This window comes from Caretta caretta, chromosome 10, assembly GCF_965140235.1.
Source record: "Caretta caretta isolate rCarCar2 chromosome 10, rCarCar1.hap1, whole genome shotgun sequence".
Taxonomy (NCBI): domain Eukaryota; kingdom Metazoa; phylum Chordata; order Testudines; family Cheloniidae; genus Caretta; species Caretta caretta.
The window spans coordinates 77,943,530-77,958,200 of NC_134215.1; the positions used below are offsets into that span (position 1 = coordinate 77,943,530).

General features: G+C 45.1%; 1 protein-coding gene across 1 annotated transcript in view; it reads right to left on the reverse strand.

The window, feature by feature from the left end:
- The window catches only part of PCSK6 (proprotein convertase subtilisin/kexin type 6), a 119,566-nt gene that overhangs the window by 87,982 nt on the left and 16,913 nt on the right, over positions 1-14,671 (reverse strand). The window contains exon 2 of the mRNA XM_048867611.2: positions 9,346-9,450. Coding sequence (XP_048723568.2) covers positions 9,346-9,450 — 105 coding nt within the window. The remainder of the gene's footprint in view (positions 1-9,345; positions 9,451-14,671) is intronic.

The following is a 14,671-nucleotide window of genomic DNA, read 5'->3' on the forward strand; positions in this document are numbered from 1 at the left end:
CTCTGATTCTTTAGTAGCTCAGTCTTTTGCTGCACCCCTGTACTTCTACTAACCACTCATAATTCTAGGCCAGCTTCCTATATATGCTGTATCTGGTGCCTTCCCCAGGGCTTTAGCGTTTTCCCACAAAAGTTGCTCCAGTTTAACCAAAGGCCTATTTTTTTAACTGGCTGAGTTAACTGGTTGTTAATGGACACCCTTCATTCAATTTAAAACCCAGTTTGTATCAATTTAGTTTAGGCTGATTCCTTGTTGATTTAATCTAAATTGATATAAACTGGTTTAACAAGGAGTAGCATCATTTAAACTGATTTAAGAATTGATTTTAGTTAAATTGTTGAGTCAAGCCCTAACACCACAGATCACAAACAAACCAGGAATCCGCCATATTGCCATCTGCTTCAATAGTAGTTTGTGTCATTTGACTAGATGAGGACAGACTGAGATTGGCATAGTTCAGAGTTGTGGTCTTTGGTTAAATTTACATTCACAGAACCATAGAATATCAGAGTTGGAAGGAGGTCATCTAGTCCAACCCCCTGCCCAAAGCAGGGCCAATCCCCAGCTAAATCATCCCAGCCAGGATTTTAAGCCCAACCTTAAAAACCTCTAAGGAAGGAGATTCCACCACCTCCCTAGGTAACTCATTCCAGTGCTTCACCACCCTCCTAGTGAAAAAGTTTTTCCTAATATCCAAACTAAACCTCCCCCACTGCAACTTGAGACCATTACTCTTGTTCTGTCATTGCTGTCATATACATACCTATTAATGGGGGGGGGGAAGGTTTCCCCCAAATGAGAACTGACCTTTAAAAAAAAAAAAAGGACATTAAATAAAGGCTGAATGGAATTTTGACAACATTCTAAAGTCCCGGTTCTATAATGCAATCAGGTTCTGCTCCATTCTGCTCTAGCTGTTTGTGCAAATTCTGACTCACAACACCGGGGGCCACTGCACGCGGAACAAAGGGAGGCTAGAACAATAGATCAGCAGACTGGACTTCCTGCAGGGAACCTGTAGTGTAGTGGCAGACCATCACCATGGCCAATCCCAAAGGTAGACCTGGCCTCCTTGCCAATCGAGCCCCACCCGAACTGATCTCAAGGCAGGTGCTTAAAGCTGTCTGAGTGGATGTTTAGTCTATGTCCATCTCTGGTGATTGTACTTTGCCACTGAAGCTTTTGGTGACCACGTGATCGCTGACCGTGTAGCAGCATTCCTTGGTAAAGGTACTTCCGAATACTTTGGTCTTCCATCCCGATAATCCATCTGTACCAATAAAGCCACCAAACCCAAACCAGAGCTACTAATATCCTCATTGATGAGTTTGTCCTGCCATGGAGTGGTGACAAAGACAACAAGTGGCAGATGCCACCCAAACCATTCACAGTCATGGAGCTGCTAAATACAAAAAAACCCCAGGAACAGGCTTTTCTACATTAAAAAAAAAAAAACAATCACATTCAGATTGTATGTATTTTTAATAAATATTAATTTAGCCATTTAAGGTATTTTTTACAAAATTTGCATGTGGGATGCAAAATTTCCTGCACTGCAAAAAAACAAATAATGTATTTGAATGGATATTCAGTGTTTAACACACAGTTCCAGGACAAACCAGATGGCCATAACATGTTTTCATCATAAACTCGGTGTGGGGGGAGGGGGGCGGGAGGTGGGAATAAAGTGTTATTGCTTTTTACATGGTGTATGCCTGCAGGCTCTAGACCTGGCCTGCTGTCCTCCTCTGCTGCTGTATTTCCATTTTAAATAGGTCTTATTATTGAAGTTTCAGTCTCCAAACATTCATTGTGCTTGGCCCACAGATGACAGCAAGCTCTAATCTGTTGGTGTGTGCAAGAGACAGCCTCCCTCGCATTACAAGCGATGCCCTTCCCCATCTATTTAGTGTCCATGCTGACAGGCCAAGTCCAGCTCTTCCATACACAAGCCAAGGCCAGAAGTGAGAAGCCCTACATCTTTCAAATCAGAGTTTCCTCCACATTATCTCCTACGGCAGGGGGCGTGGTGTTGAAGTGTCCTTCAAATGTCCTTTGAGAGTCTACATTAACCCAGATGTGCTGTTTGTAGCACCTGTGTAACTCCCATAAGGCTAAAGAAGGCTAAGAGCCAAGTTACTACACTCTCAAGCTTGTGGAATAGTTTTAGAATTAAACTCAATGATACTGTGTCAAACCATACTTTGTCCCAGTCATAAAGCCTAGTACTTCAGAACATTTTCCTCAATTAAAAAAAGTCCTTAAGAAATGTTTTAGAAGCAGCAGCCAACTCTGTATGTTTCTTATTCCATCAGCTCAAATCGTTCTGTGCTTTTAATCTGCCAACACTCTGAGCCAATAAAAGTGGACCCAAGATTGATTTATTAAGGGTTAATGGTCAGATTGACCACCACAAAGAACTTCACTTACTGAAAGCAGATACTTTAGATTCCCATGGAGGTGGAAGTGAATATGATCCAGTTATTTAACAGAGTGACTTTGCAGACCAAGATTAATTTGACTTTTACATCCAGTAGCTGTAGCCTGTACAAATCCCAGACTAAAATTCGACTGCAGCCAGACAAGTTTGCTTGGAGATGGCCAGTACTAGGAATTAGAACAATGGAAACTAGGAATTAAAATCACAGTTTAAAGTTCCAGTCCCCTAAATTATACACCTATAACTTTACTTGAATTAATCTCATCTTTTGAAACCCTGAGAGTCAAAAGGAGGACAGGACACCTTTGGAATTGTGTGCGCGCAAGAGACAGCATGCATGGAATGGGGTATCTTTAACTCACCACTCAGGGAAGTTTAGCGTGGGTGAGAATTTCCCTAGAGTGTAAAAAAAGAGGGGGGAAATGCAGCCAAAATTCCAAAGGGAGAGTAGATGAGGAAATAGGAGTAGGGTACTGCAGCAAGAAGAGAACTGCAGTATCAGCCTTCAAGGCTGATGGCCAGAGGAGCGCACAGCACACAAATATTATGTTAAAGTCTGTGCTCGCTATGAAAGGCCTGATTTACAGAGGGTGGGTGCTCAGTGCTTTGTGTAAAATCAGGCCCCTTTAAAGACCTGAGCGCTCAAAAATTAAGGGTTAACAATCGCTAATCACCTTTGAAAATCTTGGCCTGTTTCTCGATCCTGTTTCAGGGCACAGAGCCGCCCTACACTACAACTCCACTTCCATGGTTGCAATGCAATTCCATTTTGTAGTATAGATGGATGCATCCAAGGGTTTCACATGCTGAGAATCCTGTCTACATTAACAAGGAAATGTCAGAACTTACTAACCCTTTCATTTAGCTGCTTTTTCCTTTACAGCTCTGTTTAAGGTGACCAGATGTCCCGATTTTATATGGACAGTCCCGATCTTTGGGTCTTTTTCTTATATAGGCTCCTATTACCCCCCACCCCTGTCCTAATTTTTCACACTTGCTATCTGGTCACCCTAGCTCTGTTGGTAAGTCAGCCACAGACTCTCTCTCTGGGAAGACATCTAGACCAGTGGTTCTCAGACTGAGTCGGGACTGCAAAGTGGGTCATGACCCCATTTTAACGGGGTCACCCCAGGGCTGGCTTAGACTTGCTGGGACCCGGGGCTGAAGCCTGAGTCTCACCACTCAGAGCCAAAGCCGAAACCTGAAAGCTTCAACCTTCAGGGGTGGGGCTCAGATTACAGGCCCCCTGCTTGGGTCTGAAGCCCTTGGGCTTCAGCTTCCCCCTCCCCACAAGGGCAGTGGAGCTCAGGTTTGGCTCCCCCACCCAGGTCAGCAGGGCTCAGGTGGGCTAAAGCTTCAGTCCCCGCTCCAGGGGTCCTGTAGTAATTTTTGTTGTCAGAAGGGGGTCACAGTGCAATGGAATTTCAGAACCCCGATCTCGACTAAGGAATGAGCTGGAGGGGCAGATAGGGTGGGAATTTTTTAAAGGAACTAAAACTGTATGTCATCTGCCTGTTTATATTTATCTTGTCTATTTAGGTTGGAAGCTCTTTGGGGCGGGGGCTGTCTTTTACCATGCGTCTGTACAGTGCCTAGCACAATGTGGCCCCAATCCTGACTGGGGCCAGTAGATGCCTAGTTTTGTTTTGTTTTTTTAAAACAGCAGCATTACAAAATGGAGCAGGGCTGTAACCAAGTCAGGGCCAGCTATATTTAACTATCACAGGCACAGCTGTAGCAGAGCAGGATTTGAAATAGTTTTAGCTTGAGTTAATCCCAGCTTGAGCTAAGCATACAAATTTTATATATTAAGTGAGTCCGTGACACTCATCAGACCTCGTTACTCAAATATGATTGAGTTGTGTCCACACAGTTTCTCCCCTTCCTACCCCAACCCCCACCATAAAATCATGTCTGTCTACCCACTCCTACTGCACAACCTAAATGGGTTTGTAGCCGTGCATTCTGGGCAGCTATCCCATAATGCCTCATCAGGCGATAGAGTGCCCAAAGGACATGGATACGGAGCAGCACCTGCAGAAGAATGCATTCAGATGCCCTACCAATTTCCTACAGACAGCTGAGAGGAGAAAGAAACACTGGCCAACTCTGTTACAGTGCACGTCTACACTACAAAAGAGTGCTACAACCTAGTTACCAGAAAGCACTCATCTGCCAGCCTAGGCCAATAGGAAGGGTGACCCAGGCTCAGCTGGCACAGTTACCAGCCATATGTTAACCCTGCTCTGTGTTGGCCCAAAGCATGGCCCTTACCTGGTTACAAACCTCATTAAAAGTTGGGAGTGCAGGCAGGTCTAAGTCAGCTAGTGTGGACTGGGCCAAAAGTGTGTTAACAACGGATACTGACCTACTTCGTAAAGCGCTTGAGTATTATTGGCACTACCCACATCCCAGCGATAGGCTTCGGGACCATTTTGACACAAAACTCAACAAGGGTGTGTTTACTGAAGGAAAGTCCCAGCTACAGGGGAAACAGACCCATAGCTTAACTGGCTGTCAGCAGCAGATACCCCTGAACGAGTACCAAACACAGTAACTGTTGGTATGGATGGGACAAAGCCTGTGTTCAGTGTTAGTCAATAAACTGCAGTAATGGGCCAATTTCCTACGGTAGCAGAGGCCTAGAACAACTCTGACCAACCCTTTAGCTTGGCTGCTTCAGGCCTTGTCTTCTCTGTGAAATAAAAAAGGTGATTTAACTCAAGTCAGGTAACTCGGTACAATCCTAGTAATGGGAAGGCAGTTTGAAGTTCTCACATGAGTTAAAGCCTTTACCTTGAGTGACCTAACTTGAGTTAAGAGCTCACCTGTTTCCTGACATGACAACAAGGCCTCAGGCAGACACGTGATCTCCATTAATGCTTAGCCAATAAGGGTGAGGAAAGCCAGACTCTGACAACGACCCAGAACTGCCCTAAAGAAACATATTTGGGCTAAGATTTCAGTGAAGAAAGCCATAGCTCCAGGGAGTTACTTTGGTGAGGGAAGCCCCACCTTTCCTTCCGGTTACATCATTTGTAATAACAATGAGAGGATTTTGAATTCCAACAACCATAAAGGCATTTTTATCCAACAGAGAATGTCTAGCGTCTACACTTGCATCTTCCCGTCAAACCCCCCACCAATGGTAGCAGTGGTAGGAATACAACTGGAGACCAACTGCTAGCCTATGCCGGCCCTCCTACTGTGGCTGACTAAAGAAGGGAGCCGCAACGGTGATAGCATAACACGGGGGAGGGTTGCATGGGTCTAGGGAGGACATTGAGCTTGGAGTCGGGAGACCAGAGTTCTGCTCCGGACCTTCACTCAGCTGTTCCTGTTTCCCCTCCTACTCTTTTTTTGTCTTAAGGGACTGTCTCCTACTATGCCATAGCAAAGTGCCTAATACAATGGAGCCCCAGCCCCAGCAGGGACCTCAAGATGCTACTGATGCAAATAAATAATGGTGTAAACAAAACAGCTGAGTGGAAGACAGAAAACAGATCAAGCATCTGCAGATGACTGAACTCTTTTGTTCTTTAGGACTTGTGTTTGTTTCCATCTTTGCTATTCCATTCAAGCTGTTGCAAATTTTTTGTTTGTTTCCACATGCCTTGCAGTAATACAACTTCACAATATTTACCATTTTATGATTACTAATTATGCCCCATTCAAACTGCCAACCTACTTCCAAATGATTTGCAAATGGATGGGAGGAAAAAAAAACCCCTACCAAATTGATGGATCTTGAATTCAAGGTAATAACAAATCCTTGTAAACCTACTCTAATTTAACTGACTATTAATCAGTAGAGCTAGGTAAAGTAAATATTAATAGACTAAAATCTAATTGATTTGGTTTGTACTAAACTAAGCTAATTTAGAATTAAATTCATAATATGTTCAGATGCCTGTATACATTCCCCAGGGCTATAAAGTTTAATTAGAACACTTGGAAACAATCAGCCAATTGTATCTTATTTCCAGCTATTGCTGGAATGTTCAGGTGGTTTATTTTTCCTTTCTGTTGGCAACACTGTTTGTGACAACAGTTTATGTTCGAATGTTACCAATAGCGTGTTGGAGGTTATGTTTATATGTTTAACTGTGAACCCCTTTTAATAGCAGTTTAACTCGTAATTGGGGTCCTCCATGTGGGTCTTACAAGGAAACAACAACCAACAATGTAATTGTCCTGAGTCAATAGGAAAGTCTTAATAATAATGTAATACTTTGTCCATTGATATCTTTTACTTGAGGGTCTCAGAGAGTTTTGCATAACTTAATGAAGCCTTTCAATGTGCTAATGAAGTAGATAAGCTTTGTTTATTTTACATATGTATAAACTGAGGCACAGAGAGGTTAAGTGACTTGCCCAAGGCTGTAGAGCAAATCAAATCAGTGGCACAGCTGGGAAAAGAGCCCAAGAGTCGCACTTCTCTCTCCTCTATACAACGCAAAATGACATTCCCTCCCACACCTTGCCTACAGGCCCTAAAAAGTAGCATCTCACCTCCAGCAGGCAGGCAGGCTTTGCCACAGATACTCAACCTTTACAGGAAGGCCCAGTATACATCATGGATACCTGTCTTTCTATAAAGATATATACTTTGATAACTGCTTCTAATTCTAACACTGAAAGACTGTCCAGCTTACTAAGATGAGGCTCAGTGCATGTATACAAATTAATGATATAAATAAGATTAATAAAATGTACACATTTAACAGGTTTTCCCCTCTAAATGCAAGAGTAAAAATAGGTCATTTACACCAATCTGCCCTACCTTAGGCCAGATGTTCAGTCAGTTTATATGGGCATAGCTCCATTGAAGTAAAAGGAGTTGTCCCTGTTTACACTAGATGAGAATCTGTCCCTCTGCTGTATAAAGCAGCATAGCGTCAGTCCCAGAGGGCCTGCTCCAAAACCCATTGAAGTCAGTAGGAAAACTCCCACTGACTTCAATGCACTGTGGATCAGGACCTGAGTGATAACTCTTGCTTTTCACACTGGGTTTTGCCTGATGTCAGGTTTAAAAAAAAACACATACCATTAAGCACCAAATGGGACCTGCCATAGCTCCCTTTAGCTTATTGAAACAGAATACACTCTCTCTAGGAGCAGTCTTCTCATTATGTGCTCAGTGCTGCTAGAGTCCAGTGAGACAAAGTTCCCACAAACTTCTGTCAACCCCAATACATACAGGAATCTTTGCTGGAGTATCAGATTTTTTTAAGAATGGCAGTCTATTAAGAGTAACAGTGTTTATTTCGGCTTTTAATACAAAATTTTTTTAAAAATCCATGAATTCTCTTTACATTTATGCACAGGCAAATGCAAGGTTTATAAAAGTTGGTAAGAGAAAAGAATAGCATCAGGAAGTAAAAAATAATGTAACATTCCAACTACATCCCACGCACTGCCATAGATTTAATTTGTTCTGAATTTTTATTTTCTTGAACACTGACTTCTCGCAATTCAACGGTGATAAAAATCTCTTAGGCTGCTCTAGAAAGAGTAACGTATGCTTGTAGCCAAAGATTTCATACATAGCAACCATTAAGACTGCAAATGTTATGACAACTAAGTCAACACCACCAGCATACCATGCAATTTCTGTATTGGAAAGTTTCCTTAACCATTTTTAATATTTTTTTCCCTGAAGGCAGATGTTAATATTTAGTTACTTTTAAGTATTTTCAATCACTGATAAACATAACCGGCATGTCAAATGATTCACCAATTACAGAGCATGTGGTATCAAGTAACATGCTCGATTTACAATACTTCTGTAATCACGCTCAATTGTATGCTGCAAATAAAGAAACCAGGCTCTTTAATGCAAATCATTCAAATACAAGCTTCACATCGGAGCATACCAAAGATCTTTATCATAGAGCACGAAATCATCCCAAGGCCACTCATTGTGCTAGATATACCATCGTACAGTTACATTTAACTAGGATGAGAAATATGAAACAGCGTTTAGGCCTGGTGGCAGAACTCCCTCCCGCCCTCAGCAGAATCAGGCTTTTATAGAACGCTGCTTTTGTTTGCATGTATAGTGGAGGGATTAAAGAGAAAATTTGAAAGAGATGGATACCAAGAGGGTGATCGTTGAGAGTGTAGAGCATTTGCAATGTATTTAGCATGGAGCAAAGACCAAACACAAGGATAGTTTTGCAAAAGTTCACGTTACTTCCACAAGTGTCTTATGGCACTAAATACCAATCTGTACAGTGCGTCCTCAAGGCTGCAGGCCATGTGCCATTGAACCCCTCCTGATTCAGAGAGCATAGTCATATGATGTTCTGGCAAGATGTCCACGGGTTTAAAGGTTCTTTCATAAGACCATCTGAAGTTTTTCATAATAAAAAACCCTACAAGTACATAATGCAGAGCGTAGCCATTTGTATTGAAACACACCCAACTGACCTAAGAAATATACAGACGAGGGTTTACACAATGTCACATGCTCCAGCAGGTGGATACGAATGGGTGGAGAAGAGGGGCACAGACAAGAGATGACACATCTGGGCACTGATGGACTTGGGGCTGTACCATCTCCACCATCTGGTTTTAGACACAAAGGGGGATGCTCCTTATCCCAAGCCAGCCCATGCCTCTGTACACAAACAGTACACAATCAAGGGCCTGGACTTGGGATATTTTCTGGGGGGAGGGAAAGGAGTCATAAGGCATCCTTACCTCTCTGCAGAAGCTTGCCCAACAAGGGACTCCCTATGAGAATACCAACAGGCCATGCTGCTGCTGTGCTTGGGGCCTTGTACACCGCCCCTCCACCACCCATGGGGTGAGAAGGGGAGCAGAGGGGAAGGAGGATGCAGGAGTCATTGTCCATGGCAGTTTGGCTCCTAAGGGGGCAGTGTTGCCGATTGGGGCCATACCTTGGGATCCATCCGGAGGAAGTTGTGTCGGCCTCGACTGCTGAGCGTCGAGCGCCTTATCGTCCTGCTGTGGTGAAAGTGGTAATAGTTCTCCAAATTCCCAATCTGTGCAAAAAACAACAAACAAACAAAAAAAACCCATGCACAGTAAGTCAGTGAAGGAGAAATCTTCCACCCACGCACAGCTTGAGATGCTCAGCTTTTCTTCTGACCTCCCATACCCAACAATCCCTGGAAGCCAGAGGGGCTGATTTTCGGACTCCCCCCACCTAGCCGCAAAGAGAACCACATCACCTGGCTGAGAATCTGCACTGATCTATGAAGCAACTGAGCACGCTCCTGCTCCCAGTGCAGTCTCGGGCCCTTGAGGAAGCCACATTGTCACTTTGCCATTGGTTTCTGTGGTAGCAGCATTGGGCCTATAATTAAGGATTCCGGGAGCTCAAAAATGGCAGCAACCCTAGCATGTCTTTAGAGAAAGACACCCGACTCTCCCCAGAAAAGAATGGCAGAGGACACAACAAAGCAAAGCAAATGGATGAGAGCACTGCACCAAAGCCATGAATACTGCATCAGCCATCTATCCACTGAGCAAAATAACAGTTCACGCAGTCCTAACTTTACTGTAGAGAGCTACTGGCGGTCAGCAAGGAAGCCAGATGTGTTCTGCTATGGAAGGGTACAGGAGTTCCTGTAAAGCAGTAAGGAACCAGCTGCCAGGGCAGGAATGAGCCTTCAAAGACAGCTGCTATGCCAAAGCCAGAAAAACTTGTCAAACTCACCACAAAGCCGCAGCGCATATGGTGACAATAAGGGAAAAAGCTTGCTCAGGAGCACATCACAATGACTGCAAATGCTGTGCAATAGCCTGCTGCTTTGGAGTCTCTTTAAGCAGGCTAAGTGATAGAGAAAGGAGCCAATCCTGGGGTGGTGGGCAGAGCCGACCAGAACAACAACATGCACACCCCCTCAGAGAAGGCAGGGGCCAGAGAATCCAGCATTGAAATGCTTACGGAGGACAGAGAGAGGAGCATGGGCTGTAGGGCAAAGTCAAAAGTAGGCATACGGGGGTGGGGATGTCATCAAGCAGAGAACAGGCAGGGACTGTTGTCCAAAAAACAGGTGCAGCCCCATGGGCAGTGACAGCTTCCCTGCACCAGTCAGCCAACAGCTCTGTTCTGAAGGGACAGCTTCCAGGGGCTTCCTTGGCCTCTCCACTGGGATTGCCACAAGGGCACTCCGCAGTGCTAACAGTTTGTGTGTGATGTGACAGAGACCTTCGGCCAGCTGCACAGAGGGCACTGAAGGGCTATCCAGCAATGCAGCGATGCTCATTTCCCAACAGACCCCTGGCCTACGACTATGAGGTGAGCCTCGCCTTGATTCATTCCAGCTGAGTACTGGTACATCGGTGGGTTGAAGTGTTTAGATCTAAGTGGTGCAGAGGCCTGGTGCTGGTTCTCAGCATGGGGGTGAACTTCACTTGGTGGGATTTTCAGAGGCCCATAGTTCAGTCCACTGGAAGCCAATTTTTTAGCCAATCGCTAAAACAAACAAGTTTGTTTACATTTACGGGAGATGATTTTGCCCGCTTCTTATTTACAGTGTCACCTGAAAGTGAGAACAGGCGTTCTCATGGCACTATTGTAGCCGGTGTTGGGAGGTATTTACGGGTCAGATATGCTAAACAGTTGTATGCTTCTTCATGCTTTGACTTTTAGATTGCACTCTTTTTAACAGTGCAAAGATTTGTAATAAAAATGATATAAAGTGAGCACTGGGCACTTTATATTCTGCATTGTAACTGAAATTAATATATCTGAAAAATGTAGAAAAACATCCAAAATATTTATAATAAATTTAAATTGATATTATTAACAGTATGATTAAAACTGTAATTAATCGTGATTAATTTTTTTTTAATAATTTGACAGCCCTACTTCTTGTCCTACCTTCACATGACATGGAGAACAATTTCGTTGCGCTCTCTTTAACATCCTTTAACATATCTGAAGACTTATCAGGTTTCCCCAGCCCACCCTTTGTCTTCAATTTTCAAGCCCACACATGTCCAGTTTTTTTTCTTTTTAACCTTTCTTCATAGGAGAGGTTTTCTAAAGCTCTTATTTTGGTTCCTCTCCTCTGGACTCTCTACTTTCTGTCCCCATCTTTCTTCAAGCTTGGTACCCAGAACTGGACACAGTGCCCAGCTGAGACCTCCCCGGTGCTGAGTAGAGCAAGACAGTTACCTTCTGTGTCTTACATATGGCACTCCTGTTAACACATGCCAGAGTGACATTAGCATAGTGCCTTTGAAGGACAGTAATTGTATTGTCTAGATCACATACATCCCCTAGAAAGGAGCATACACAGAACACATGGTCAAACGATCATGTCAGAAGATGCTCAGACAAAACACATTTACTTTTGTAGGAGCTCTGTGTGTGGGATTTTGATCCAAAGGAAACATTGGTTTATAATGGACTCCTCCCCATAGAGGGGAGACTCCTAGGAAAACAGGAGCATGTTTAGAAATGAGTAGTGATCTGGGGATCTTTCAATTTTTGGATGTTTAAATTCATGCACCTCGAAGAGGCCTGATTTTCAGTGGGCAGGTGCTCTGCATTTTCCTGAAAATCAGTCCCCTATAAGGTATCTCCTTCAGGCACCTAAAATTTGAGCCCCTCCCCTGCTCCCAAATGGCTAGTCATTTTTTTAAAGTCTTGTCCTAGAGTTATAAAGGTAAAAGGAATAACCTGGAGGAACCAATGCCAAGACTTCTTCCCTTCAAGCCCTCGTCATTATCTTTTCCTGTTGTCATCTTTTAAAGAAGTCCAACGCCCCTCCCACCCCCACCCCCCTGTGCCTCCAATGTAAAGGGAAGAGAGATTTCCAGCACAAGTGGGACTGGACCCTATAAATCCCATCCTCGGTGATACACAACAATCCTGTTAAACCTCATGGGCAATAACTTCTCAAGAAAAAACAGATCAAATGTATACATCAGGGAAGACAGAGTCCGCTGAAGTCATTTCTCCCACCACCGAAGAACTCTCTCTCTCTCTCCACCCCATCCACAAACACCTTAGCATTAGCGGAATTGTTGCTGGCCTCCACCGGTAACTCACCTTGGCAGGAGAAGAGGCAGATTTCCACCCCTGCTCCATTCTTGTTTTAAAAACTTTAAACACCTTCCATGACAAACAAAGACAGGGCTGGGCTGTAAGCCATATGCAATAAGAATGGAGCTGGATGAGTGGAGGACAGAGAGGCATACAACTGCACCTTGTTAAAATAAAATTTAGCCTGGAAGTCTTTAAATTAAATTACCACCCCCTTTTAAAAATTAACAGCAGTCATGCATATTGGCAGAGCCTCCAGGGAAAGCTGGCTTGGAAAGTGCCTGCACTGGACTAGGGTGGCAGTCCTGGAGGCCTCAGTGTCCTGCCACACCCATCCCAGGAAAGGAACAGTAGAGGAGTCCTCTAAGCAGCCAGTCAGAGAGACTGCAGGTGAAGCAGCCAATCAGGGCCCGGAAGGACCATATAAAAGGAGCTGCAAACCTAGAGACAGTCACTTGCTTGCTGGAGCTAGAGGAGCGCAGTGGTGCTCCTGGTTGGCTAAAGGGAACTGCAGCACCCTGGACAGCTCAGTGCCAGCAGGGACTGGGGGAGCAAGGAAGAGCTCCTGGCTGGCTGCTGGGTCTGAACTTAGATGAGCCCTGAGATAAGGGTGAAGCTTTGGCAAAGGCTGGGACCATGGGGAAGTAGCCCAGGGATTGAAAGCAGTGTAGTTAAAGGGACACCGTGGCACATGGCCGCTATTCCTAGGGTTCCTGGGCTGAGACTGGGAGTAGTGGGCTGGCCTGGGTCCTCCCATAGGCCACCGGGGATGTGGCCTACTCTCGGACAGTGATAAACCCCGAGAAAGGGGAACTGAACTGTTAAGAGGCCCAGCTGGAGAGCTGGGGCCAGAACATACCAAGAGGGTGAAACCATTGCCTCCACAGAGGAAGCCCCGGTGGTACAGCCCAATACCAGGGCCAGGGCAGTTTAAAGACTGCAGACAAACCTGACCACAATGGGTGCTCACAAGAGATGGGTGACACGCCATTACAGGCGGACTGAACACCGATCCCAGATTCTAATCCTGACACTGCTTTTCTGGCTATGGGCCAGTTACATACGTGCTTAACATATTATTAGCCTGCAAGTAGTCCCACCGAAATCAGAGTGGGTTAGGCCCATTTAAGTCAGTGGCACTAACTCACATGCCTACAGTTAGATACAGGATTAAGCACTTTACTGCTGCATCACTGACTTGCAGCATGAACTTGGACCACTGACATCAACTGGCCCCCTAAGGCCAGGTCTACAATAGAAACTTTTGCTGGTACAGTTAGGGAGAGGATTTATTTTGTTGGCAACATTTCTATACCAGCAAAAGCCCTAGTATAGATGTTGTTGAACTGACATAAAGGTGTTTTTACCAGTATGGCTTATATTGCTCAGGGAGCCAGAATAAGCTACAGGGTATATACCCTGCAATTCAATGTCCGTGGTTGGCCTGAACCAGCTGGCTTGGGGTCAGGCTGCAGGGCTGTTTAATTGTTGTGTAGACGTTCGGACTCAGCCGACCGCCCAGAGCTCTGGGACCCTGCCCTCCCCACAGGGTCTTAAAGCCTAAGCCCGAATGTCTACAGCAGAGTTAAACAGTCCCTTACCCCAAGTCAGCTGACAGCCATGTAATTTTAATGGTAGTGCAGACATACCCATACTGGCCAAAGTATTTTTTGGCTAGTATTAGCAGAATCCACACTAAGAGGGTGCCAGCAAACCCTTTCTAGTTTCAACCTGGCCTAAACTACCCCATCGTTAAACAATAACTCTAATCACTGTCCCCCCCAACTTTCCTACCTACCAGAGGTCTGCTCACAGCACATGCCTAGGCAGAGTCCTTAGCTACAGCGCTGGGGAGCCAGATCCCCTCCTCCATCACCCACCCCACCCTCTTCTCTGCCTCCACCAATTAGCAGCTGAGAGGGTACAGAGGAGGGACAATCCTCCTAAATAGTAGTGCGTCAGTGAGCAGAGCCTCTGGGGATGGGCCAGGCCAGAAAGGGATTGGTTGAGGAGGGAGCACAGGGTCCCTGGCGGTGGTGGGAGTACAGGCTACCCCGCGGTGGAGATGGATAGAGGGGGGAGCACAGGGTTCCCGGTGGGGCCCCTCCGAGGGGAGAGTGAGCTCCTCCTGCCCAAAAGGGGTCACATTTTTATTCCTGAGCAGGCCCCTGGACAGAGAAGTCCAAGACTGTCCAAAGTGATCC